The sequence below is a fragment of the Mauremys reevesii genome, linkage group 6, assembly GCF_016161935.1.
Source record: "Mauremys reevesii isolate NIE-2019 linkage group 6, ASM1616193v1, whole genome shotgun sequence".
In the NCBI taxonomy this organism is placed as follows: Eukaryota; Metazoa; Chordata; order Testudines; family Geoemydidae; genus Mauremys; species Mauremys reevesii.
The window spans coordinates 75,848,111-75,874,521 of NC_052628.1; the positions used below are offsets into that span (position 1 = coordinate 75,848,111).

General features: G+C 38.7%; 1 protein-coding gene across 3 annotated transcripts in view; it reads left to right on the forward strand.

The window, feature by feature from the left end:
• The window catches only part of MEGF10 (multiple EGF like domains 10), a 158,672-nt gene that overhangs the window by 66,851 nt on the left and 65,410 nt on the right, over positions 1–26,411 (forward strand). For all 3 annotated transcript variants that reach the window (XM_039545246.1, XM_039545247.1, XM_039545248.1), the window contains one exon: positions 11,176–11,268. In XM_039545246.1, coding sequence (XP_039401180.1) covers positions 11,176–11,268 — 93 coding nt within the window. The remainder of the gene's footprint in view (positions 1–11,175; positions 11,269–26,411) is intronic.

Sequence of the window (26,411 nt, forward strand, 5' to 3'; positions counted from 1 at the left end):
GGGGCATGGGCAGTGCCTGCGGGTGAGAGCCACATAGAGCTGCTTGCGTACCTCTACTTAGGAACCGGACCTGCTGCTGGCCGCTTCCGGGAGTTTTTCACAATTCTTACGGCATCTTATCTTCCATTGCTGTCCTGCTTTCAGGAGGAGCTTGGCACCTCACTATTTATTGCCCTAAAATAGTAACAATTACAACATATGTTATTTCATGGCTGGCTTTTGAAGGGTTATAGTCTTGGGTGAAACTTCTTCCCTTGGTAACATTTAGATTCTCAGGAGCATACTCTTCGTCTGCTGTTGCCACCAGGAAATGGGATTTTGGAAATGGAAATGAGAGAAAGCATCAGTATTGTGTATGGTTCAGTTTTCCTGGCACAGAATACTGTGCTATTTGATTAGGGATCTAGCACATGAACACTCGCTAGTTCTATAATTGATTCTTACTTGGCAAATTACTATTGACTTTTACTACTAGACCTTTATTATTCAAATATAAAAATAACTTTCTATCTAACAACTATCTATCTATCCTATATGAGCAATATTTTCCATAAGATTATCAGTCTGAAATCAACAAGATGAAATTCCATAAAGACAAGTGCACATTACTACACTTAAGAAGGAAAAATCAAATGCACAACTACAAAATGGGGAATAACTAGCTAGGCAGTAGTGCTGCTGAAAAGGCCCTTGGAGTTATAATGGTTTGCAAACTGTATGATATGAGCCAACAATATGAAGCAGTTGTGAAAAATGTCATTCTGGGGTGTATTAACAGGAGTGTCAGATGAAAGAAATGGGAGGTATTTATTCTGCTGTAGTCAGCACTGGTGAGGCCTCAGCTGGAGTACTGTGTTCAGTTTGGGGCACCACACTTTAAGAAAGATGTGGACAAATTGGAGAGCATCCAGAGGAGAGCAACAAAAATGATAAAAGGTTTAGAAAACCTGACCTCTAAGGATAGGTTAAAAAAAACTGGGCATGATTAATCTAGGGAAAGAAGGCTGAGGGAGAACCTGATAATAGTCTTCAAATATTGTTAAGGACTGTTATAAGGAGTATGGTGATGAAATTTTCTCCATGTCCATTGAAGGTAGGTCAAGAAGTAATCTGGGGGGGCATCGATCAGCATTCTCGTCACACTCCCCATTAGTACCTGTCCTGGGCAGGCTAATGATTCAACCAGCTGACCAAATTTGGTGATGAATCCTGGTCATGTGTCACCTGAGGCACTTTGCGCATATACTAACAAGAAGTAATCAACTTAATCTGCAGCAATGGAGATTTAGGTTGGATATTGGGGGAAAATTCCTAACTGTAAGATAGTTAACCACTGAAATACGTTAATGTTGTGGGATGTGGCTTCCCTGTAGCACCCCCCTCCCCACTGGCCAAGTGTGGCACTGCCTCAGTTTCCCTTCCTGAGATGGATCTCCTCAGCTCTCTACACACAGATCAGTGCTGGAGATGTGGCTTAGGTCCCTTTCAGCCCTACATTTCTCTGATTCTATGACCTGCTTTGAACACCATGTTCCATAAAATGCCATGCTTCTTAAAATTAGATTCCAAACCCATTGCCAGGGATGTAGTTGGAAAAATCTGCCAGCAAATATCTGTAGCCATTCTGACTGTCAAATTGACATACTTATTGAGTTTATGAAGGAAAATTTGCTAAATTCTTAGTTTATTCTATAATGCCATTGTCATCTAAATGGAATAGTGCCAACTTTTTGTTCCTGAAAGTCTGGATAATGCCCTTGCAAGTGAGACAACCTGATCAGCAAAACCAATGTTTACTCAATATGTTCTTTTTGGCTACCACAGCCAAAACATATTTCAGTTTTTTAGAGGGAAACCAGAATCCATTGCTGTGGAGTGCAGGTTTATCCCTGGAAACATACCTGTAAAGCACTGTGAAAAAGCCTTTGTCAGCATCCTTTGCTAGTGGTGGTTTTAATTTGCCCACAGATTAGACCCTTATGCTTTCAGAAATAAAAACAGTTTTTACTTTAGACAGAGAATGAGAGAAGACCCCACACATGACAGATGCCAATCATATTTCTTGATGCATAATTAGATGACACTCACTGTGTTCTTTAAGATCAAATCGCTCATTATCACTAACTCAGAGTTATACATTCTGTCAAGCAGGGTGGGAATGAAGATTATCTGAGTAAAGATATATTTTTGTTCTAGTTTAAAGGAGATGTGAAATCTAAATAACTCCCCTCAAAGATTAGGGGGAAGAGAAAGAATCATTTAAATGAGGCCACTTGCAGAATAAGTAAGGGTGCCAGAACTGGACCTTTAATTGTACTCTGGCTAAAGTACCAGTGGGCTAAATACCAGAGGCCACTCACCTCCATTACTTCTGTGGAGATGAGCTTCATTTTGGATGTCCAGTACCACAGGTAACAAGAAAACATAAAATCATCACTGATAAAGTTTGCAGATGACAAAAGAACAGGGGGAGAGGTCACTGATCTGGATTGCTTGGTAAGCTGGGCACAAGCAAACAATGTGCATTTTAATACAGCTAAATGTAAATGTATACATCTAGGAACAAGAATGTAGTCCATACCTATAGGATTGGGGGCTCTATCCTGAGAAGCAATGACTCTGAAAAAGATTTGGGAATCAAGGTGAATAATCAGCTGAACACAAGCTCCGAGTGCGACACTATGGCCAAAGGAGCTAATGTGATCCTTGGATGCATAAACAGGAGAATCTTGAGTAGAGAGGTTATTTTACCTCTGTAATTGACACTGCTGGAATACTATGTCCAGATCTGGTGTCCACAATTCAGGAAGGATGTTGCTGAATTGAAGAGGGTTGAGAAAAGCGCCGCAAGAATGATTAAAGGATTAGACAACATGCTTTATAGTGATAGACAAAGAGGTCAATCTATTTAGCTTAACAAAGAGATGGCCCGGGGTGTCTGAATATAGTCTATAAATACCTATTTTTAAGAAAGGAAAAAAAAAAGTGATCTGACTAACTCCAGCCCTGTTAGTTTGACATCCGTAGTATGCAAGATCTTGGAAACATTTTTGAAGGAGAAAGTAGTTAAGGACATTGAGGTCAATGGTAATTGGGACAAAATACAACATGGTTTTACAAAAGATAGATCTTGCCAAACCAACCTGATCTCCTTCTTTGGGAAGGTAACAGATTTCTTAGACAAAGGAAACGCAGTGAATCTAATTTACCGTGATTTCAGTAAGGCATTTGATACGGTTTCATGTGGGGAATTATTAGCTAAATTGGAAAAGATGGGGATCAATATGAAAATTGAAAGATGGATAAGGAACTGGTTAAAGGGGAGACTACAACGGGTCATACTGAAAGGTGAACTGTCAGGCTGGAAGGAGGTTACTAGTGGAGTTCCTCAGGGATCGGTTTTGGGACCAATCTTATTTAATCTTTTTATTACTGACCTTGGCACAAAAAAGTGGGAATGTGCTAATAAAGTCTGAAGATGACACAAAGCTAGGAGGTAGTGCCAATACAGAGAAGGACCGGGATATCATACAGGAAGATCTAGATGACCTTGTAAACTGGAGTAATAGTAATAGGATGAAATTTAATAGTGAAAAGTGCAAGGTCATGCATTTAGGGTTTAATAACAAGAATTTTTGTTATAAGCTGGGGACACATTAGTTAGAAGTAACAGAGGAGAAGAAGAACCTCGGAGTATTGGTTGATCACAGGATGACTACGAGCCGCCAATGTGATATGGCCGTGAAAAAAGTCAATGTGGTCTTGGGATGCATCAGGCGAGGTATTTCCAGTAGAGATAACGAGGTGTTAATACCGTTCTACAAAGCACTGGTGAGACCCCATCTGGAATACTGTGTGCAGTTCTGGTCTCCCATGTTTAAGAAGGATGAATTCAAACTGGAACAGGTACAGAGAAGGGCTACTAGGATGATCTGAGGAATGGAAAACCTGTCTTATGAAGGGAGACTCAAAGAGCTTGGCTTGTTTAGCCTAACCAAAAGAAGGCTGAGGGGAGATATGATTGCTCTCTATAAATATATCAGAGGGATAAATAGCAGGGAGGGAGAGGAATTATTTAAGCTCAGTACCAATGTGGACACAAGAACAAATGGATATAAACTGTCCGTCAGGAAGTTTAGACTTGAAATTAGATTAAGGTTTCTAACCATCAGAGGAGTGAACAGCCTTCTGAGGGGAGCAGTGGGGGAAAAAGACATATCTGGCTTCAAGACTAAGCTTGATACATTTATGGAGGGGATGGTATGATGGGATAGCCTAATTCTGGCAATTAATTGATCTTTGACTATTAGCGGTAAATGTGCCCAGTGGCCCGTGATGGGATGTTAGATGGGGTGAGATCTGACTTAGTACAGAGAATTCTTTCCTGGGTGTCTGGCTGGTGAGTCTCACCCACATGCTCAGGGTTTAACTGATCGCCATATTTAGGGTCAGGAAGGAATTTTCCTCCAGGGCAGTTTGGCAGAGGCCCTGGGGGGTTTTCACCTTCCTCTGCAGCGTGGGGCATGGGTCACTTGCTAGAGGATTCTCTGCCCCTTGAAGTCTTTAAAGCACAATTTCAAGACTTCAATAGCTCATACATAGGTTAGGGGTTTAATACAGGAGTGGGTGGGTGAGATTCTGTGGCTAGACGATCCTAATGGTCTCTTCTGACCTTAAAGTCTATGATTCTATGAATAAGTATTTGATAATGGGCTCTTCAGTCCAGCAGAGAAAAATATAACATGATCCAATGTCTGGAAGTTGAAACTAGATAAATTTAGGCTGGAAATAAGAAGTAAATTTTTTAACACTGAGAATAATTAATTATCAGAACGATTTACCATGGGTTGTGGTGGATTCTCCTTCACTGGCAATTTTTACATCAAGATTGGATATTTTTGAAAAAGATATGCTCTAGCCTAGGAATTATTTTGTGGACATTCTCTGGACTATGCTATAAAGGAAGTCAGACTGGATGATCACAGTAGTCTCTTCTGGCCTTCAAATCTGTGAATCTATGAAAAACTGATCGCAGTTGAGCCCCACAGAAGTTCAGAAGAACTTTCCACCATCTCTCTGCAGATCCCGCCTCCTTCCTTTTCTCCTCACACGGTCTTTGGAGTCTTTTCCCCCAGTGACTACAGTAACTTCCAGGGAGCTATCTGTGCAGGGGATAGTGGATTCTGGGGATTCTGTTTGCCTCCACTCCCACCAACACCATGTGCTTTTGGTACTGGCTTAGGGAGGTTGTGACTGATGAGCCCTTCTTCCTCCTCACTTCTTTTGCCTTAGAAGAGTCATTCTCAGTTGCAGTGTCCTTTCTGGGCTGATGGCTCCATTTGGCAGTTATCTGGTACGGTATCTCCTTGCTCCTGTCAGTTGTCGGTCAGCAAGGAGAACCTGCTTCCCCATTTCTCCCCATGCTGGGACATTCCTCCCAACATCATTCCCCAGTGATCCCATTGCCATCTGCAGCAATGGAGGACAGGTTCATTAACTCTGCCTGTGAAAGAGGGAATGGGGATGGGGACTTAGGATTTGTTCTGTGGCCACTACAGAGACACATGCAATATCCTCTAACTGCTCTTTGGGCACAGAGTCTGGCCCAGAGGTAAAGCTGGGCTGTAGCTTGGATCGATGCCTGTCGGGCAGCGGAGTCATGATTTAGCCATTCAACTTCAAATGTAGTTTTGCCAAGTGTGGTCTTGGGGATTTGGCCTTTTATAAATATATTTCTCTCTGGAGTTTTGCAGATAACCAATTTTTCAGTTCAGTGGCAGAACCAAAACATGGAAGAACAGAAGAAGTGCTTGTGGTTGTGGTTGTTTTGGGTTCACCCCAAATTAACATTTTTTCAAAAATTTCAGCAAACTGTAAAAGTAAAAAAAAAATCATTTCAGGATGAACAATGCATTTTATTTGACCTGAAATGAAACATTTTGTTTTCAAGGGCTTTTTTACCTATAATTTAAAAAAATGAAGTAAAATTCAAAATGAGAAGTCATTTTCAATTGAAAAATCTAAATGTTTCATTTCAAATATGTCAAAAACATTCTTTGACTTTTTCAAAATTTTATTTATTTATTTATTTTCCAGCTGAAATAATTTGGCAGATTCACAGTTCAGTAGATCCGAATCTGCCGTTTTCGTTGAAAAAAAAAATCTGAAAATTTTCACCTAGCCCTATTCCTGAGCCATATAGGTTTAATTCTTTTCAAAGTATTTGACAAAGTTCTTCAAAAAATTGTGCATTCCTTGTATTAAAGATCAAACCCTCTTTCTCATTTCAAGATTTACTGTAGTGAATTCTTCAGCATCTTCTTTTGACATTAGATAATTCTATGCACAGCTGTTTAAACACAGTCCACAATGGCTTTATGATTAAGAAATTTCATATCACTTTCTGTTACTGTGCGGATTCATAAAATGCTATTCAGAAATTTTGATTCACCTGATTATGTTTCACAGCTGACAGGCCTGGTGCACAAGTAAAGGTGTAAGGTTAATGGGACATATAAGTTCCAACACTCAAGTGTAATATTTTAAGTAGATGGTGGAATTGAAGAGAAGTCTAAATTTGCACCACAAGTGGTGTACTGTAGCAAATTAATATAAAAATTGGTTTCTGGATTGCAATCTTTTCTCTAAATGTCATACTGTCTGTCTGTACCCCATGATAACAGACAAGTATCAATTAGAGGCCTTGTACTGGTGGTAGAACTAATCTGGTTAGTGTCTGAAAATTGCAAATTGATCTGAAACGGTATTATATGCACTAAACATGGTTTAATTCCCTTGGTATGATCTCCCCTCACCATGATATGATCCTGTGATATGTCTGAAAATGTGTGTGGGGAGAGTTTGCCACCACCAGTTGCAATAGTATAATAATAAAAATGGCTATGTTCTATGCGGATAACACTTTTAACATTTTAATATATAGTACTGAGCTTACTCAGCAATGTGTTCTCATTTGAAAAATACTCTCATTTTTTCGTATAAATGATTGTTTTGGCATTGGTTGATCTGGCAGAGCTGAATGTGCTTTCTGCATGCTGCTTACTACTGTCAACGACTGGTTGTTGCTATTTGAACCAGACAGACTCAATGTTAAGTTACACCAATCCTTGTACATCAACATGTTAGCATCAGGTCTGAAAGTTCTTTAGTGGGCCATAATGCTAACAGGACCTCTTTCCTTGATGCCATGCCTTGTTCAGCTTTTTCATTAGTCCAAGTCATATCCCACCCACAGCCCAGTGCAAGTCTTCTTACATCTTTTCTGACACATTACACACCTCCACAGATAATATGCCCCTATTTGCACTTCCTTCCACTGGAGCAGATGCTGTTGCTCTATTTGGTGCCAGCTCTGAATTTAGCTTAGAGTTTTAAAATGCCAGAACTTGATGATGTGGTATTTTTTGCCTCACACAATATATGTTAAGGATGCTGGCTTGAGTTCAGATGCTGTGAGTCCAACAGTAACCATAGAAGATGTGTGGGAAACAAATAATTATTTTTATGACTGTAAACAGTTATGGATATGTTAGTGTCCTGAGTATGGAAAGAAACATTTCTTGAATTAGATATATTTTTGGATTTAAGGAGATTAACTAAGAAATGTTTCATGTCCCTCCTTTCTCTTTTTTCTTAGGCACACATAGGATGTGATCCTGCCTTTCTTATATTACTTAAATATTCCTCAACTTTAGTATAACCTCTTGAAAGTAAAGAATTACACGTGGATCTCCTTTTGTGTAGAATTTTGTAAACATGGTCTTTTCATTTGATGTTTTAAATTATCTTTATTATTGCTTCCAAAATATTTTAATAATCATGTTATATAATACCCTTTATATCAATGAACTTCATCCTGCATTCCTTGTACATAAGGAATGGCCAGAAGAGTCAGCAGGAGTTTTGGATGTGAAAAATTAGTTTAAAGCCTATTTGAATTTCTTTCAAAATGGCAGTTGATACAATGCCACCTCCCTGCAGTCTCTATTCATAGTGTAGGCAGTATGGTACTCGTCAGCTAGTGGAATGGACTAAGGTTGTTTTTATTCTATACTATACTAGGAGCAGTGCTGAATCTAGATTCAAGGAGCCACAACCGGCTTCTTTGTGCCCCTCTGCTGTACCCATCAGGCATTGGGCACAATTGAGAATCTGGGCCAGAGTCTTTCACCTCTAGGCCACCCAAATCAGTTCTGGACTTTAGTGACTCAAAGTCTTTGCAATCTGATGGTTAATCAGTAATCTATGTGAAATGAGGTGGTGGTTTTAATTCAGTTCCTGATGGGCATGTGTCCACTTACACCATCAAAGAGGTCTCTTAATGGCATCCTTGTTAACAGCTTTAGTGGAGTGGCCAAAGAACTAATGGAGAGGGAAACTGAGCTATGCTCACTGTTAGGGGAGGTCCTTTGAGATCAAGGACACATTGGTAGCTGTGTGGTGAAGCCTGAACTGCTATTGCACATGCTGTAGCTCCTCTATAGATAGATAAAGGACTTCAGTCTGCAGGATTGGCAACCTGGCATATTTCACCAGCACTAAATTCACTTTATTTTTAAAATAACAGTTACTTTTCATGGGGGCTGTAAATCTCCAGCTTTATAAGTTTAAAACAGTCTAGTAAGTAGATTTCTCTGCAGTTACTGATGAAGGTATTACAGATGTATTAAGTTATAAAGATATTATATAGGTATTATTATTTAGGCTTGTATTAACACACACAAACTTTTGTATGTGTTATTTCTATGAATTTCACAGTGTGCATAATGGGATATAATGAAAGTGGGGCCAAGGCAGAACTGTGTAGCCCCATTGCATAGAAATTTGGGTTTAGTATGTGAATAATCACCTGTTTATCCACACATACACATAGTTCGGGCTTGCTGCTTTCACTATCACCGTGTAAACCCTATGGTTCATTGGGAAGTTTACAGCAGACTTGGCTGAGGAAACACTTGTAGCTATTCTAGTGTGTGAGGCAGCATTAATTTAGGGCAAGAATCTTCAGTGATGTAGATAGTGCATATCTAGTTATAAGACTAGTGGAAAAGTATGATGTATCATTTAATTTAATTATTTAGGAAATTAACACAAAAACCTCCAGTGTGATTGCTTTATATTTTCTGTTGGCTGGTGCTTTAAAAATATATTTTCTCAACCTAGATTTCTAATGAAGGTCATTTTAATGCAGCTCTGAAAAAGAGCTTACCAGCACAAAACATCCAGAGAGAAAATTAGAAGCTGTGAAACCATGAAGTTTACAGTCTGGGGCTCAATAAACAAAACCTTTATTGGTCTATAAGGCACATATCTATCAGACTGATCACTATGGGTTTTCATTTTTTTTTTTATCATCCAAAGCTTAAAGATGACCACTCTGGCCTCTTATCCTTAATTAGAAAAAAATCAGTGGGAATGTTGAACATATTTTTATTATTCAGTGCTAATTAACTTATGGGCTGAAGCATTTCTCATCCAGTCAACAAAAGTCCAATTCATAAGTAGCCTCCTTAAACTTCTTGTAAACACCAGCTGAACCATTTCTCATTTCCCCTCCCTCAAAGATTCACTTCTCATTGGTATAAATGGTCAGGTTTCTGTTGTGGATGTTTCTTTCAAATGGCAGACTTTTGAGATGTTACAGAGAGAATTGTCATCCCATGTGTATCTTTTAGAAATTACTGTTTGAATTTGTTGTTGAAAAATTCCCATTCCGTGTGTGTGTGTGTGTGTGTGTGTGAATGTGAATGAACTGACCTTCCTGGGGATATACCTTCAGTGTATGTAGTTTTCTTTATTTGTTTTTCTTTGCTAGAGTGATTTCAAGCTCTGAGAGGTGTGGTCGGTCAGTCATTGTCTTAAATATTTACCACCCCTAATTCCTGCAGAGTAGCTGTGAAGGGCAATTCTATGAGGCTTCTTTAGTTTCCTGGCCTAAGCGTTACTGGTAGTTGGGAGTGCAGGACTAATTGACCTGTCTGCCACTGTGACTGACAGAAGCCCTTCCCCTCAGTCAGTATGTTGATGTCTTTGTCTTGTTTTCAGTTTGGCCTTTTTGTCCAACAAAGATCTGCCTTCACCTCAATCCCTACTCTGGACATATCTTCACAACAGCCCCAATTCCCTCCCTATTCCAGTCTTCTCTGTGCTGCTCCCTCTCTGCTCTGGGTTCCCATAACTTCCTTCTTGCTCTAGGTTTCCCTCCCTGTATCCCATGCTAATGGTATGTAGCTTTGTGTGCCCTTCTAGTGGCTAGACCACTGTTTCTGATTGTTCATCAATAATAATTTACACTGTGCTTTGCATCTTCAAAGAGCTTTGCAAACATTAACATTAATTCATGTTCACCCCATTATGTAGGTAAGCAAGTAACACGTATTTCAATTTTATAGGTGAGGAAATTGAAGCAAAAAGATTGTGATTTGCCCAAGATGACCTAGTGTAAGTCTTATGCCCAGGATTAGAACACTTTGGCTCCCACTTCTGTGCTCCAAACACTAGAGCACATCTTGCACAAAAGACTCAACATTAGGGCTGGTCAAAATAAAAAGTTTTCCCCCAAAATTTCCAATTTCAAAAAAACCCCTTATTTGTTTAAAAATAAGTTCCAAATGAAAAATTTCAGCCAGCTCTACTCAGCACTGGCAATGATAATTGCAGGAGGAGCCAGCAAGTTTACATTTTGTATTAGTCTAGTGATCATATTTGTTTCACTGTGCTGCTTCTGAGTCAGACAGTCATTCATAAAGATAAATATTAAAGTACTGATGTGTTGTGATGTATTCTGTGTCGTATAGAGAAAAATCATATTTTATTCACTGCTGCAGCAAAAACTGGCATGAGTTTTTCTCCAAAAGTTTAGAGTATCTTCTCATAGCTTAGCATGAAATGGTATTTGAGCAGCCTTAATGGAATTTATTTTGAGATTTTGAACTTAGAGAAGAAGTTGTATGGTTATATAATACATGTTAAGTCTGAAAAATGACTCCCAGGCGAAGCTACCAAACATGAATTTACCAACATTTTTTCTTGTTTTTAAAAGATATTTGAGACAAAAATATAAAACAGCTGGATTGGGGAAAAGGCTATTGGGTGGTGGTTGTTTTTATTTTTGTGCAAGATGTTCTTATTTTTATTGATTTCTCTTTTTGACAGCTCACTGTGCTGATAAATGTGTCCATGGTCGTTGTATTGCTCCAAACACCTGTCAGTGTGAGCCTGGCTGGGGGGGACCCAATTGCTCTAGTGGTAAGTTTACACCTGCTGCTGCCTGTCTTGTGCTGTTTTTACTGTATTGTCCTTCTTTTGGGAAATTATCATAGATCCTGTGCTTGATCTCCTGGTCACTGTTGGAGGAGCTTGCGCTGATTTACCAGAATGTGTCAGGACTCTGTATGTGGTCTGATTTCTTTCATTTATTCCAAAGCAGTTGCAGCACGTGCCAATATTAAAAAATGCTAATTAATTTAGCCCCATTGGCAAGCCAAATTGGATAGAGTTCCATTGCTGGAGAAGGTAAATATATTTGCCCTGATCAAGGTTCCCTCTAACTTTTGTTTTCTGAGTGCAAAAAGAATGATTGCCTAAGCTCAAGTTTAAACCTGACTAGTCTCTTCCGCTGCCTATTCCCTACCCCTTTTACTTTATCCCCTCCCTCGTCTCATTTACCCCTTCATTCACTCATTCCCATTCCTTCCTCCTCCATTGACTCAGTATCCTTTTTTTGTTCATTCCATATCCTACATTCATTATCACCTTCTCTCTACTTGGTTGATTTCTTTTCATTTCACTCTCCCTCACTGTTTTTCACTTACCAGCCACCTCTCTCCAACTTTCCTTTCCCTCACTTTTGCTGTGTGTGTGAATAAGAAAGAAAGAGAAATTGAAGGTGTAGGCAGCATCGAAGTGCCCTTCCCCACCCAGCACTTAAAGCTGCCATGGGAAATTGGAGACCTGGAGAACATCCCTGCACTTCTCCAAGAGTTCTCCCTCCCCACCTGGGTGGTACCAGAGAGTTGAAACCCTGCCAGGCAGGTTCCCTGTAGTGCACGGTGCCTGTCAGCAGTGGGTGCAGCTGTACTATGACCACATGGCTTTGGGGATAGGGGAACCCAGGTACTGACCTGTATGTTTTGTATTTTTAAATAGAAATGTAGTGGAGTAATGAAATCAGTTTTTTCCAAGATTTATTATATGAAAACTCATATTAATGGTGTTCCTCCATATCTCCTTTTAAGGTGTATAGCTTTATTCAATAACAGCTTTCTTTCTGACCTCACTAGAATCTGATTGTTGTATGTAAAAGCTTTCTGTGTATGTGATGTTAGAATGAAGTTACTCTGCAAAAAAAACAGAAGTGGAGGTTCATTGCTGTATCATAAACATTTTAATTAGTGCATTGAAGGCACTAAAAGAACTTGGGACTTCAGTTGTTCTTCATTATAACTAGTTTCACTACATCTGGCCTGCAGGATGACTCTCCAGGATTACTTTCCCTTAGCCAAAGCCCTTTCAGTTATAATTTATTTTGAATATATTTGTTTCAAATCAACTCTCTTCTGCTGCTACTGCTGCTGCCTCTGCACGTTGCCTCTGACTGCTGGTCATAGTAGCTTCAGCAGTGAAAATACCTTGTGCTTTCTGTACACAAAAGACCTAGTGTGAAAGAGCCTTTGTTATTGTACCTTGAATAGAGTGATCTCATGGGATATTTGTGATGCTCTGTAAAAGTTTTTGCATACCAATACAGCTAAATTTAACTGCTAAAAATTTGTTTCAGATTGCTGTTCTTCTAGGGAGGATTAAAGAGGAAGAGGGTATTTTGTTCCCATGCTGTTGAAGCAATGTTTGAGACATGTGGTTTGGCAAATATCCAGCTTTTTTATGAGATGTTGCTTAAATGAGATGTTGCTTTCAGTGGATTGTCTTGCTGAAGATTCAGTTGTTCATAAGCATTCTAGGAACAAATAACATTATTGTTGGCCAGCATAGAGGGGAGGGTAAGTTTTTTAATTTGAGCAGTGAAGTTTGTTACTTGGTATAGTATGACAGAATTGTGTGATCTCCTCATCTGTGTTGACAGACAGACAGTGCCTCTTAAAACAGACCAATAGTGGAAATCAGACCAAATAAATAATAGTTTGTAACACTGGGAAGACAACTACTGGACCTGATTTTCATCAACATTTGCATAACATAACCCCCCGCCCTCTTCACCTAATATACTTTCAGCTATGTTATCCATGGAGTCCCAAGACTTGCATTTTCTTTAGTCTCAACAAAGGCACAATAAAATAATATATCAGATTATTTATTTTTATAAACATTTTGGGATGTTATAAAATAACATGATTATACTGTGGTGATGATATATGCCTAGATATCTAACTCAGTAAGTAAGATGAGCCAGAGACTCTCCATGAAATCCAAATTTACATGTTGGAGCTCTGATTCAGAGATGGGCGGCAGTATTAAATCCTAAAATAGAGAGGGAGACATTTACCTAGGATTCTGAAATTTGTTGTAAATTATTGTTTGGTAAATCCTGATTTGGTGTTTAATTTATTTGCATGGTCATTCTACTCAAGAATAAAACCTGTTATATAAATGGTGCAGAAATGAACCTACTCTCCAAAAAATACAATTCCTTATCAAGGAGGGTCAAACACTGCCCTATGTCGGAGCTGCACATATTTGTAACTGAGGATAGAATTGGACCCATAATGGATCTCTCCACCTGTTCTTCCTCTTCAAACCCTACTTGCATTTTGACTATTATTTATCAATTGTGTAACTGTCTTCTGTTAACAGAACTTTTATTTCAAAAAGTCTTGGGCTGCTGTATTACTGTGACTGTTTGGCTTGCTGGGTGGTAATTGTAGACAAGGACTTCCTGAGTGCTATAATGTTCTCTCTAAAAATGACAAAGTGATTGCACTGACTCGATTCGGGTATCATGCAGGTAACAGCTGTGCAAGCAGCCTCCTCCCATACCCATTACTGCCAATTCACCTCAGTATGATATGAGCTAATGTCCATTTGGGACTAGCATGGGACTCCAATTCACTTTTGATGTAGATTTGAACTCCACTCTCTCTAGAGATGCAGGGGGAAACCCACCGAAGGAAATTCATCTATTCTCCCAACCATATCCTGTGCACTTCTGAGCACCTGGTTCCTCTCCATCCTTCCTACAGAGTGGGGATCTTGGTTCTTCTTCATTCCATGCAAGAGGGAGGACAGGTTCATCAGCTTTTCCCCTCCCTGATTTATTGCAGGAATTGCAGGCATAAGATTCTTCCTCCCTAATCAGGAGATTCTCTTTAGTTTCCCTTGTTCTTGACTCTTGGTCCCTACATGCTGTGACAGACTCATGTGAGAGGCCAGGAACGGAGACGATTCAACTTTATTGAAACACCAATTCCTTAGATTGCTAGTGGGGCAACTGCAAACTTTTTATAAGTAGGTCTGTTCTTGCTGCACATTGTAGTAGGTGTGTGTGTGTGTGTGTGTGTGTGTGTGTGTGTGTGTGTTACACCTCCCTTCATTACTTTAGGTGTCTTGCCAAGGAATTACTCTACTGTGACTCTCAACCCTTGTATTGAGAAAGCTATTCATTGCATGCCAGTATTTAGTCTATTTTCATAGGCAAAATCCGGATGTCCTTAATCAGTAAAAATATCAGTGTTTTTCACCAGTCCGTGAGTAAAATATGAGCAGAGACTTCAGGCCTGCTATGTCTAAGATCTCCTTGATGAATTTGTCATATGTATAGATGTTTTTTCTTCAGACCTTAGACCTTATCTTTTTGGCAAACATATTATGAGGCATTGGGTAATGTATTGCCTGCGGTATAGTTCGGTGCAGAGAGATGAATGAGATGATAATATAAATCTGAAAAGAAATGCCACATGGATTAAAAGGGTGCACATTTACAAAACATTTTCATTCCAGTGCAAGAGCTGACATTCATGTGAAGTAAATTATTCTAATAAAGATTTATTGACTGGACACAATAGACAGATCAATGTCATTTGAGTGGACAGAAGACATATTGAACCTATCCCTTGGAGCTAGTGAATCAGTACATCCATTTCACTGTCAGGATCACTTTGAAAAATTGTTCATGAAGCTGCAAGAGTATGAACTGATCAGTTTGCTTTGGTCAGAGTGAGGGCAGAGGAGAGGAGAAAGGTTGATCATGATAGGAAGGGGTGGATTAAACATGAAAGTATTTTAATAGATTTGACAAAAAGAGCCTCTTATTGTCTCATAGTTAGATTAATTTTTGTCAACAGTTGTAGTGAAAACTTGAATTACAGTAGTATAAGTTTTACTGGTTACAGTATTAGAGGAAAATAAAAATAAGAGCCCATACATATCCAGTTTTTTTCTTGTAAGAGTAGTGCTGCCACTAGCAGAGATTTTACTTATGGGTGTGGGAACAAACTGTATATCATTGAGTACTGTGAGTTCTGATTCATGTGGGTTAGTGTGCACTGCAAACTCTCTAATTTTATTTCTGACAAGTAAAACAAATTCCTCATTTGCGAATTCCTCAATAGCAAAAGATAGAAACCATCAAGTGAAGATGTGTTGTGTTCATTTCTATACATCTAGACAGACATGAACACAACACAGCTTTACTTGGTGGATTCTAACTTTTGCTATTTTACCTTTTTTCATGATTGGGGGACACAGAGTGATATCCAGATGAAATGATACATAGCATTATAGATTACACAAGTCTCAGTGTGGGACATGTATGTGACTGAAGTATGCATATGCTGTAATATTGATTCCTGATACGTAATTAGGAAATTCCTTTTCTTCACATTTTCTCAGGCTAAATAGTTCTTAGTCCACAAATTGTTCCACTGAAATCAACAGGACAATTCATAAGGAAGCTTTTCCTCAATGAGAATAAGGATGACAGAATCCAGAGGATGAGTCATTCATAGAGCTGAATTTGGTGTCATTTTAAAATTTATTTTAAGTGTGAGTGACAACTTTTAAAATATATTTCCTGGATGACTGTCAGCTAGTCAAGGAAGGATCTGGTCCTAGGCTTTGGTCTGCACTGAGAATGCTCAGTGAATCTCTCCACATAATTCCCATAATCTCATATGCAATATATGCCTTGGAGTGACAGGGTCCAAGACTTTAAGGCAGTCTGATTGATGGAATTGCCCTACAGCTGCAGACCAGGGTCCCCTGCAGCCCAACAGGAATCCAGGCAGGGTTCTGTGGGAACCCTGCTTGGTTTCTCTGAAAGTTTTTCGAATACAGGTATTTCCAGTGAAATGTTTTGGGCTTGACAAATCAGCATTTTCCAAAACTTTGTTTCACTGGAAAATTTCTGACCAGCTCTACTTATGGGATCCACTAAAACTTGTAATTTACTTGTAATTTCTAAAATTCCCCTAATTTAAATCCAACTTTCTCTGATTAACTTCTGACTTTTCCCTCTAGGATCAATGAGAATCTTCAGCTTAAGATGTAGGGTTTCTTTTCCCAGCTAGTTAGATGGAGTGCTGGGGGTCAAAAATGGAAACCATCAACACCTTAACAGTGGACGGAGTCATTACTGTGGCTTAAGTAATAGGTAACTTAGCTGCAGAGCCAAAATTTCTGATGCTACATGGCTTTGGTACTTATTCAGGCCCCAAATCAGCAAGGCACATAAGATTAATGTTATACATATCTTTAAGACCATCTCTATTCAGTAGAGCACTTAAGCATTGAAATCCCACTGAAGTCAGTGGAAGTTCAGCCCCTGCTTAAATTTAAGCACATGCTTAGGTGTTCTGCTGAATCATGGCCCCATTGTTTAAGCCCAGGAGTAAACACGGAGCTCTTCTCCAGTCCTTAATTCGGAGAATTATTTGTCTAATGATTTACAGTAGCTTTTGGAATGAAAATATGAACCACGGTAGCTTTAGAAATCCTTTCCAAACAGCACAAAGTTCCATAAATAATATATGCCCTCCTAAAGAAAGTACTAAAGCACATATTTATCTTCAACCCTCCTAATGTTCAGGGTCTATCTGACCCCAACAAGCCAAACCTGTGCCACTTCATACATTAAGTATCCTTAGACTAGGGATGAGGTCAATCTTTCCACATTAGTTTATCATCCTACCTGTTGTGGTTTTTGTGTAGCAAAAAAGGTAATTAAAAAAGTAATGGGATCAGTTAGATCACTCAATATTAGTGAACGGGGAAAATGAAAGTACTACACTTCCAAGATCTTTGGGGGTCTCTTGGACCCTAAACACATACAAAAATTTAAATGAAATATGAAACCACTGCCTCTCTTTTCTTCAAGGATTCTCCTGAGGACAACCTGTATATCAACCTGTCTACAAATCTGTTGTGGTGCAAAAAAGTCACTCAAAAAATATTAGGGTCAGACCCCAAATTAATTATGCAGGCATTTTATTTTGAGGCAGCAATATATTTCAGCATTGTTTTTACCATCATAGATTCAGTGGTTTTTGTTTTTTAAAAAATGCACCGGTGGGGTCTAGGGTGGGATGTGAGGTGGGGTCATTGACACCCCAGATAACATTTTCCTCATGTATCACCACAATTGTCCAGCAAATTGAGTTTCTTTGAAGATAACACTGTCAAATTGATTTTCTGGGAAGCCTACACTTGCTAGGATTCTGAGGAAGCCACAGTTGTGAAATCTATTTTCTGGCAAGCACAGACTTGACAGATGCTGGGGCAAAGAATTTCTGGGGAAAAGACTCACTGCTGCACATGCACATTGCATATCTGAATGCACATATTGTTTGGATTTTGTTGAATCACACATGGCATAATAAATCTTTGAGTAAGAGATGGGTATTTCTAAGGGACCTGGGTACAGAAATGGTGAAACCACTGGTGCAGGAAAGGAACATTGCAGACCTTCCTTAGGCTTCTAGGGAACATCCCCTGTTGCCCATTCCCAGCTTCTGGCAAAGACAGGCTAAGAACACTTCAGAGCATGGTTTTGCCTCCCTGCACCCCGGCTAATAGTCATTGCTGGACCTATCCTCCATGAACTTACCTAGTGCTTTTTTGAATTCTGTTACAGTCTTGGCCTTCACAACATCCTCTGGCAAAGAGTTCCACAGGTTGACTGCATGTTGTGTGAAGAAATATTTCCTTTTGTTTGTTTTAAACCTGCTGCCTATTAATTTCATTTGGTGACCCCTAGTTCTTGTGTTATGAGGAGGAGTAAATAACACTTCTGATTTACTTTCTCCACATCTGTCATGATTTTATAGACCTCTATCATATCCCCCCTTAGTCGCCTCTTTTCAAATCTGAAAAGTCCCAGTCTTATTAATTTCTCCTTCTATGGAAGCTGTTCCATACCCTTAATTATTTTTGTTGCCCTTCTCTGTATCTTTTCCAGTTCTAATGTATCTTTGTTGAGATGGGACGACCACATCTGCACGCAGTAATCAAGATGTGGTCATACCATGGATTTATATAGAGGCAATATGATATTTTTTGTCTTATCTACTCATTTCCTAATGATTCCCAACATTCTGTTAGCTTTTTTGACTGTTTCTGCACAGTGAGTGGATGTTTTCAGAGAACTATCCACAATGACTCCAAGATCTCTTTCTTGAGAGGTAACAGCTAATTTGGACCCCATCATTTTATATGTATAGTTGGGATCATGTTTTCCAATGTGTATTACTTTGCATTTATCTACATTGAATTTCATCTGCCAGTCACCCCAGTTTTGTGAGATTCCTTTGTAACTCTTCATACTCTGCTTTGGGATTAACTATTTTGAGTAGTTTTGTATCATTTGCAAATTTTGCCTCCTCACTGTTTACCCCTTTTTCCAGATAATTTATAAACATGCTGCACAGTACTGGTCCCAGTACAGAACCTGTGGGGACACCACTATTTAACTCTCTCCATTTTGAAAACTTACCCTTTGTTTCCTATCTTTTAACCAGTTACTGATCCATGAGAGGACCTTCCCTCTTATCCCATGACAACTTACTTTGCTTAAGAGCCTTTGATGAGGGACCTTGTCAAAGGCTTTCTGAAATTCTAAGTACACAATATCCGCTGGATCACCCTTGTCCACATGCTTGTTGACCCCCTCTAAAAATTCTAGTAGATTTGTGAGACATGATTTTCCTTTACAAAAACCAACAAATAGTATTAATCTATGTGTCTGACAATTCTGTTGTTTGCTATAGTTTCAACCAATTTGCCTGGTACTGAAGTTAGGCTTACTAGTCTGTAATTGCTGTGATCGCCTCGGGAGCGTTTTTTAAAAATTGATGTCACATTAGCTATCCTTCAGTCATCTGGTACAGAAGCTGATTTAAATGATGGGTTACAAACTACAGTTAGTAGTTCTGCAATTTCACATTTGAGTTCCTTCAGAACTCTTGGGTGAATACCATCTGGGCCTGGTAACTTATTACTGTTTAATTTACCATTTTTTTTCCAAATGGTAAATTACACCTGTAATGACATCTCAATCTGGGACAGTTTCTCAGATCTGTCACCTAAAAAGAATGGCTCAGATTTGGGACTCTCCCTCACATCCTCAGCCGTGAAGACCAATGTAAAGAGTTCATTTAGTTTCTCCTCAATGGCCTTATCTTTCTTGAATGCTCCTTTAGCATCTTGGTTGTCCAGTGGCCCCACTGGTTGCTTAGCAGGCTTTCTGCTTCTGGTGTACTTAAATATTTTTTTTGCTGCTACTTTTTGAGTCTTTGGCTAGCTGTTCTTCAGATTCTTTTTTGGCCTTCCTAATTATATTTTTACACTTCACTTGCCAGAGTTTATGCTCCTTTCTATTTTCCTCAATAGGATTTAACTTCAACTTTTTAAAGGATGCCTTTCTGCCTCTAACTGCTTCTTTTACTTGGTTATTTAGCCACATCAGCACTTTTTTGGTCCCTTTACTATGTGTTTTAATTTGGGGTATACATTTAAGTTGAGCCTCTATTATGGTGTCTCAAAAGTTTCCATGCAGCTTGCAGGGATTTCACTTTTGGCACTGTACCTTTTAATTTCTGTTTAACTAACGTCCTCATTTTTGTGTAGTTCCCCTTTCTGAAATTAAATGCTACCATGGTGGGCTGCTTTGGTGCCCCCCCCCCCCGAGGGTTATTACATTGTATTATGTTTCGGTCACTATTACCAAGTGCTTCAGCTATATTCACTCCTTGGACCAGATCCTGTGCTCCACTTAGGACTAAATCAAGAATTATCTCTTCTCTCATGGGCTCCAGGACTAGCTGCTTCAAGAAGCAGTCATTTAAGATGTCAAAAAGCTTTATTTCTGCATCCCGTCCCGGGGTGACATGTGTCCAGTTAATATGGGGGTAGTTGAAATCTCCCATTAATATTGAGTTTTTTATTTGTATAGCCTCTCTAATCTCCTTGTGCATTTCATAGTCACTATCAGTGGTCAGTAGTATATCCCTACTGCTATATTCTTATTATTCAAGCATGGAATTGCTATTCATAGAGATCCCAGGAAGCAGCGTCTAGTTGCTGAAGCAGCATCTAGTTGCTGATCCAGAGACTAGGAAACAAGGATGATGTTCCATCTGTTTCAGAACAAGAAACAGAAAAACACACAAAAATGTGCAAAGTGTAAAACCTTTGTATGTTCAGAACACGTCACTTGTTTGCCCGTTTTGCTCGAAGTAGTAGGCCACTGACTGCCACTTTGCTGTATTTGTGCCTTTGATTTTGTTGCTGTTGCTATCTCTTTTCATTGTCTAAACGTAGCATCAGTTAGAGCCTGACACTTGTATAGTTTGTAGCTTTTAAAAAAAATGTGTTTGATCATGGGGTCAGTTAGATCTGACTCTCCCTGCATATATGCTTGTATAAAATAAAGGAGCCTCAGGCTGTCTGATCTAAAATCAACCGTGTGGTCAATTTTCCACAACAATCCCAACACAAGTACTATGTAGTGTGCTCCTGAATCTAGAAAAGTTTTAATTTGTTCATAGTTTTATAATTCACTGGTTACAATAAAGCTAGTTTTAAATACATGCCATGTTTTTTTTCCCAATTTTGACATACTAGGGGTCTTCAAGACCCTAATATGGAAATAGTTGGGTGGTTTTTGGTTCTATACGAGGTAAGCAGGTGCTTACATCCAGTGGGACTAAGTATATGCTTAAGCACCTTCCGAAATAATTATGCTTTCTGAATCAGGGCCATAATTTCTACTTTAATTTGCTTTAAAATATATTATATATTAACATTATCTATTAAATGTAATAAATGAACAATGAATCATTGGAAGTAATTTATTCCTGTTTTTAATTAGAGTTCATTTAGGTGTATGTGATAGTCCCAATAAATCTTTCTTCTAAACATTTAACAGTAATTTAACAATTTCAATAACACAGTTTATTTCACTTAGCAATGCTAGCCTTAATGATAAGCCTCTGGTGGTTGAAGGCATTGGGTTTTACCTTGTACTTTACATTTCCCTTGAAGCATGTAATTTTTTTAAATATAACTACATTTCTTATCAGCTGTTATGGTGTAGTTAATTACTAGAAATGCTAGTGTCTGTTTTAAAATCAGTTAAAAGAACTAATTGACTTATGACATACCCCGTGTTAAAATATGTGGTTTTGTTTTTTATGGTCACAAAAAGGCTTTCTTATGAGAGCTATACTTTTATTCAGACCTCTTTTAACATACATTCATACTATGGCTCAAAGAAACATTTGTATCTTTCTATTCAGCAGTTACCAAATGATCTTTAAAGCATATGCTTAGTGTGTCTGGAGGGAGCTAGTGGTGTTTGGTAAATAGGTGTTGGGAGGAGAAAAATATGATTAACTTTAGGTTGTCATAAAAACAGTGTTTATCACTGTTATTATTTTACATATAGAATGTTGTTTATATTAATAGGGTCACTGGTGAAGCTCAGCACATATTCAAGGGGCCACATTAAAACAACTTCTGGAAATGCTAAATATTTTAAATAAAGATTTAAAAAATTGTTTAAAAAGTCTATATCCCTTAAAAATAGCAAAAAAGGAATTTAAAAATAACAGAGAAAGTAAGATTGGATTCCTGGCCTGGTTGCTAAAATTAATACAAAATTGGGTTCCATCCTGCAAACTCTTGCTCACAAGAATAATTTGTGAGTGGATGATTGTAAGCTGGGGGGGAGAGGTAGATATGCTGGAGGGTAGGGATAGAGTCCAGAGTGACCTAGACAAATTGGAGGATTGGGCCAAAAGAAATCTTATGTGGTTCAACAAGGACAAGTGCAGAGTCCTGCACTTAGGACGGAAGAATCCCATGCACCACTACAGGCTGGGGACCAACTGGCTAAGCAGCAGTTCTGCAGAAAAGGACCTGGGGATTACAGTGGATGAGAAGCTGGATATGAGTCAACAATGTGCCCTTGTTGCCAAGAAGGCTCACCGCATATTGGGCTGCATTAGTAGGAGCATTGCCGGCAGACCGAGGGAAGTGATTATTCTCCTCTATTCACCACTGGTGAGGCCACATCTGGAGTATTGCATCCAGTTTTGCCACCCCTCCCCCACAATACAGAAAGGATGTGGACAAATTGAGGAGAGTCCAGTGGAGGGCAACGAAAATGATCAGGGGGCTGGGGCACATGACTTACGAGGAGAGGCTGAGGGAACTGGGCTTGTTTAGTCTGCAGATAAGAAGAGTGAGGGCGGATTTGATAGCAGCCTTCATACCTGAAGTGGGGTTCCAAAGAGGATGGAGCTCGGCTGTTCACAGTGGTGACAGATGACAGAACAAGGAGCAATGGTCTCAAGTTGATGTGGGGGAGTCTAGGTCGGACATTAGGAAACACTATTTCACTAAGAGGGTGGTGAAGCACTGGAATGGGTTACCTAGGGAGGTGGTGGAATCTCCATCCTTAGAGGTTTTTAAGGCCCGGCTTGACAAAGTCCTGACTGGGATGATTTAGTTGGTGTTGATCCTGCTTTGAGCAGGGGGTTGGACTAGATGACCTCCTGAGGTCTCTTCCAACCCTAATCTTCTATGAGTCTATGAAATAATCCCATTGACACCAAAATAAATGTATTGTCTTTAATTTAATTGACTTGAGTTGAACTACTCACGTGAATAAGGGTTATTCGTGTGAGTAAGGATTGTAGACTTGGGTCCTAAATATGAGTGAATCTCTTTGTATTCAATTTGGAGCAAAAGCAGTTAGTTGTTCCAAACTACGGTTTAGGAACATAGTTGTTCCAATTATGGTACAAGTTGTACCATTTCCATACCAGGGGGAAAAATTGCTAGAATTGGTTAAATAATTCACTGCAAATACTGGCCCCAATTTAGGACAGCACTGAAGCATGTGCTTAAGTCCCACTGGAGTCTTAGTCATGCCTAAGTGCTTTCCTGAATCAGGTCTACATTCATTGCAAATTTTGGCAATTTTTATCCAATAACTTTTGTTTGTTTAGGAATTTGATCAGTTGAGTAGATGGTGAACAATGTGTGGTGAATTTTGGTGAACCATTATTTACAAAAGCAATTTTTTTCATTATTTGATTAGTTCTATCAACAAATGGACTGATCCTGTCTTATTAACTCAGACAAAGCTCCCAGTGGTTTCACTGGGAAGGACTATAGGGTTAGTTACTGTATTAAAAATTAAGAACTTCAAAATACAGGGCAGAAAAAATTCAAGTCCCAGTCCCGCAATGAGGTGCATACAAGATCTGATTACATACTATACTCAAATTCATATGATATTTTAACCTTCTCTACAATAATGATTATTGTGAGTAGGGTTCATGTCAGTAGGACGGTAAAATTAGAACCAAAGACTATTTGTGTTTTTCCTTAACAGCTATCCACCATTGTGTTCTGAGGTCCAAAATATTTTAAAGAGTCTTATGAAATGTATGACATGTGAAAGGCATACAGTTCCAGTCCTTTAGAGAGTCTAAAAAACACATTTTCATTGTTCTTCCACTTCACAGACCAAAAAGCTTTTACAAAGTTAAAAAAAAAGTCTTGAATAAAAATCCTTTCTTTTATACAGAACAATAAGAAAGAATGAAAAATATGCCTGAGGGTAGAAAGCCTTCAATGTAACAAATGAAATCAGATAGAAACAAAAGATTCTAAAGGAAATCCAGATTTAATAGGAAGTGTTGTGTTCTACAAAAAGCACTAAGTACTTCTGTGTCTGGGATGTAGGAAAAATAAGTCTTTTACTAAAAGACATTAATACTTCATAATTATTAAGAAAGATTTTTCTAAAGAAGAAGATTATATTTGTCATAAGAATGTAGTTCTTGCCTACTGAGGTAACCATACAGATCACAATAGCAAAATGATATGGAGAATAATCTCTTGTTTTTATTAATTGAAGCCTTTTTAAAAGATTCTCAGAGTGGAAGATTCAGCATAGCTGGCCTTGATTTATAGCCCTTTAAATTGATTTCTGAGATTTCTGCTTCCAAATTTTACCATCTTGTAACCCTAGTAACATGCAGGTTTGATGCCAGTTGTAGGGATGGACTTAATGTGTTTAATCAAATTTTGAACCCACTTGAATGTTGTTGATTTGAAATTTAGGGTGAACTTGAATGTTATTTGGTTCAAGTTTCACTTAGGAGAGTAATTTTCACTCTCCTATCCTCAGAGGGTAGCCTAAAGGAAAGGAGTGACATTATTTTCAGTATTGAACTAACCAAACCCTGGTATCAGAGTTGAGTAGTCACAAGATTGCACTCTGAGTTGTGTAATAAGAACGGACTGGATAAGGTTGGTGACAGTGTCATTCTTGCCATAGGTTTTGCCATGTAAATGAATGGATATTACTCCATTTACTGTTCTTGACACAATCTAGGTCATATAATAACATTACAGAATCTGTGTCCCAAATACTGCATCAATGAGAATAGTCTCTACACTATTGTATCTTTTTGGTACTTCGTATTTTGTCTGACTGAGCATTTCACAGAGGCTAATGACACTGTAATCAGGGAACCATAGGATATAAAGCCATTCAAAATGCAGTTTTACAAGGTCTAAGTTGCATGATATATTACCATAGTATATGTTACTTAAAGGATGTTAGTATTCCTCTGCTACCTCTGTGTGGACAAAGGAGAGGAAAAAACCAAAAAGAATACAATCCAGTTTTATGGCAAAGATTATGATTTACCTAAAGCCTAGAAAATGTTACAGACATAACTCACAGACTCTAAGGCTTCATACCGTAAGCTTAGAGTACCCTTTGGACAGTACATTGAACATATTTTAATGTATACAACATATAAGAGGATTTACATCCTGATTTTTAATTCACTTGCAAATCACCCATTGACTTCAGAGAGGTGGATGGGATGCCCTCTGTCTATGTAGAGTTGAAGTGACTTGTTTAAGGTATGGTTCCTCACAGGGGTTCTGCTCCTTCGTATTTGAGGTGGGCCTGAGTAACAACGTTCAGATATGCAAAGAGTCTTGTGGCACCTTATAGACAACAGACGTTTTGGAGAATGAGCTTTCGGGAGTGAATACCCACTTTGTCGGATGCAAGATCCAGACTAACACGGCTACCCCTCTGATTCTAAAGTTCAGATATGGATCTAGATTTAAACTCTAAACTTCAGGGTGTTTGGATTTGGGATTCTCATGCAGACCTGCCACTCATCACCACACTTGGATTTCAAACACATTAGTTCCAGAAATATAAAAAAGGGCTTTTCTCACTGTCTGTGTTAAGGGAAGAGACCTTGGCTCAGATTCAAAGCTATGGCTAAGCTGTACTCAGCACAGCTCAGGAGAATGGAAGCACAGGTCGTTTTAAGTCTTTGTTCATCTACTGAAGGTTAATAATGCTGGAGAATCTGAACAGCATTTAACTATAAAGCCAAGTAAGCCACACACTTAAAGTTTTGCTGAAAATTGTTGGCATGTGGCTACATCAACATCTTGAGACAAGAATTAGCAGAAGTCAGTTTGGTTTCCACCCAGGAGTAGGCATGAGGGAGGCAGTCTTTGCCCTGAGGATCTTATGTGAGCGTGTGAGAAGCACAAAGGGAAATTTATATGTTCTTTGTAAGTTATGAGAAGGTATTTGGTAAAATCAAACACAAGAAAGTAATACAAATTCTTAAAGAATCTAATATTGGCTCTCGAGATATATAATTAATAGGAAGCCTGTATAGGGGACAGTCTGCAGCAGTCTGAATGAACTATGAACTATCTGATTATTGTAACATCAAGAAAGATAGAATGTAATCTTGACTTACATCTTCACAACTATTTGTAGAAAGTACAATGAAGCAAAGTTTAGAAGACACTACCAGGGCATGCAGATCAATATAAGATATGCTGATGATCTATTTTGTATCACTTCACCTAGGGAAGAAATTCAG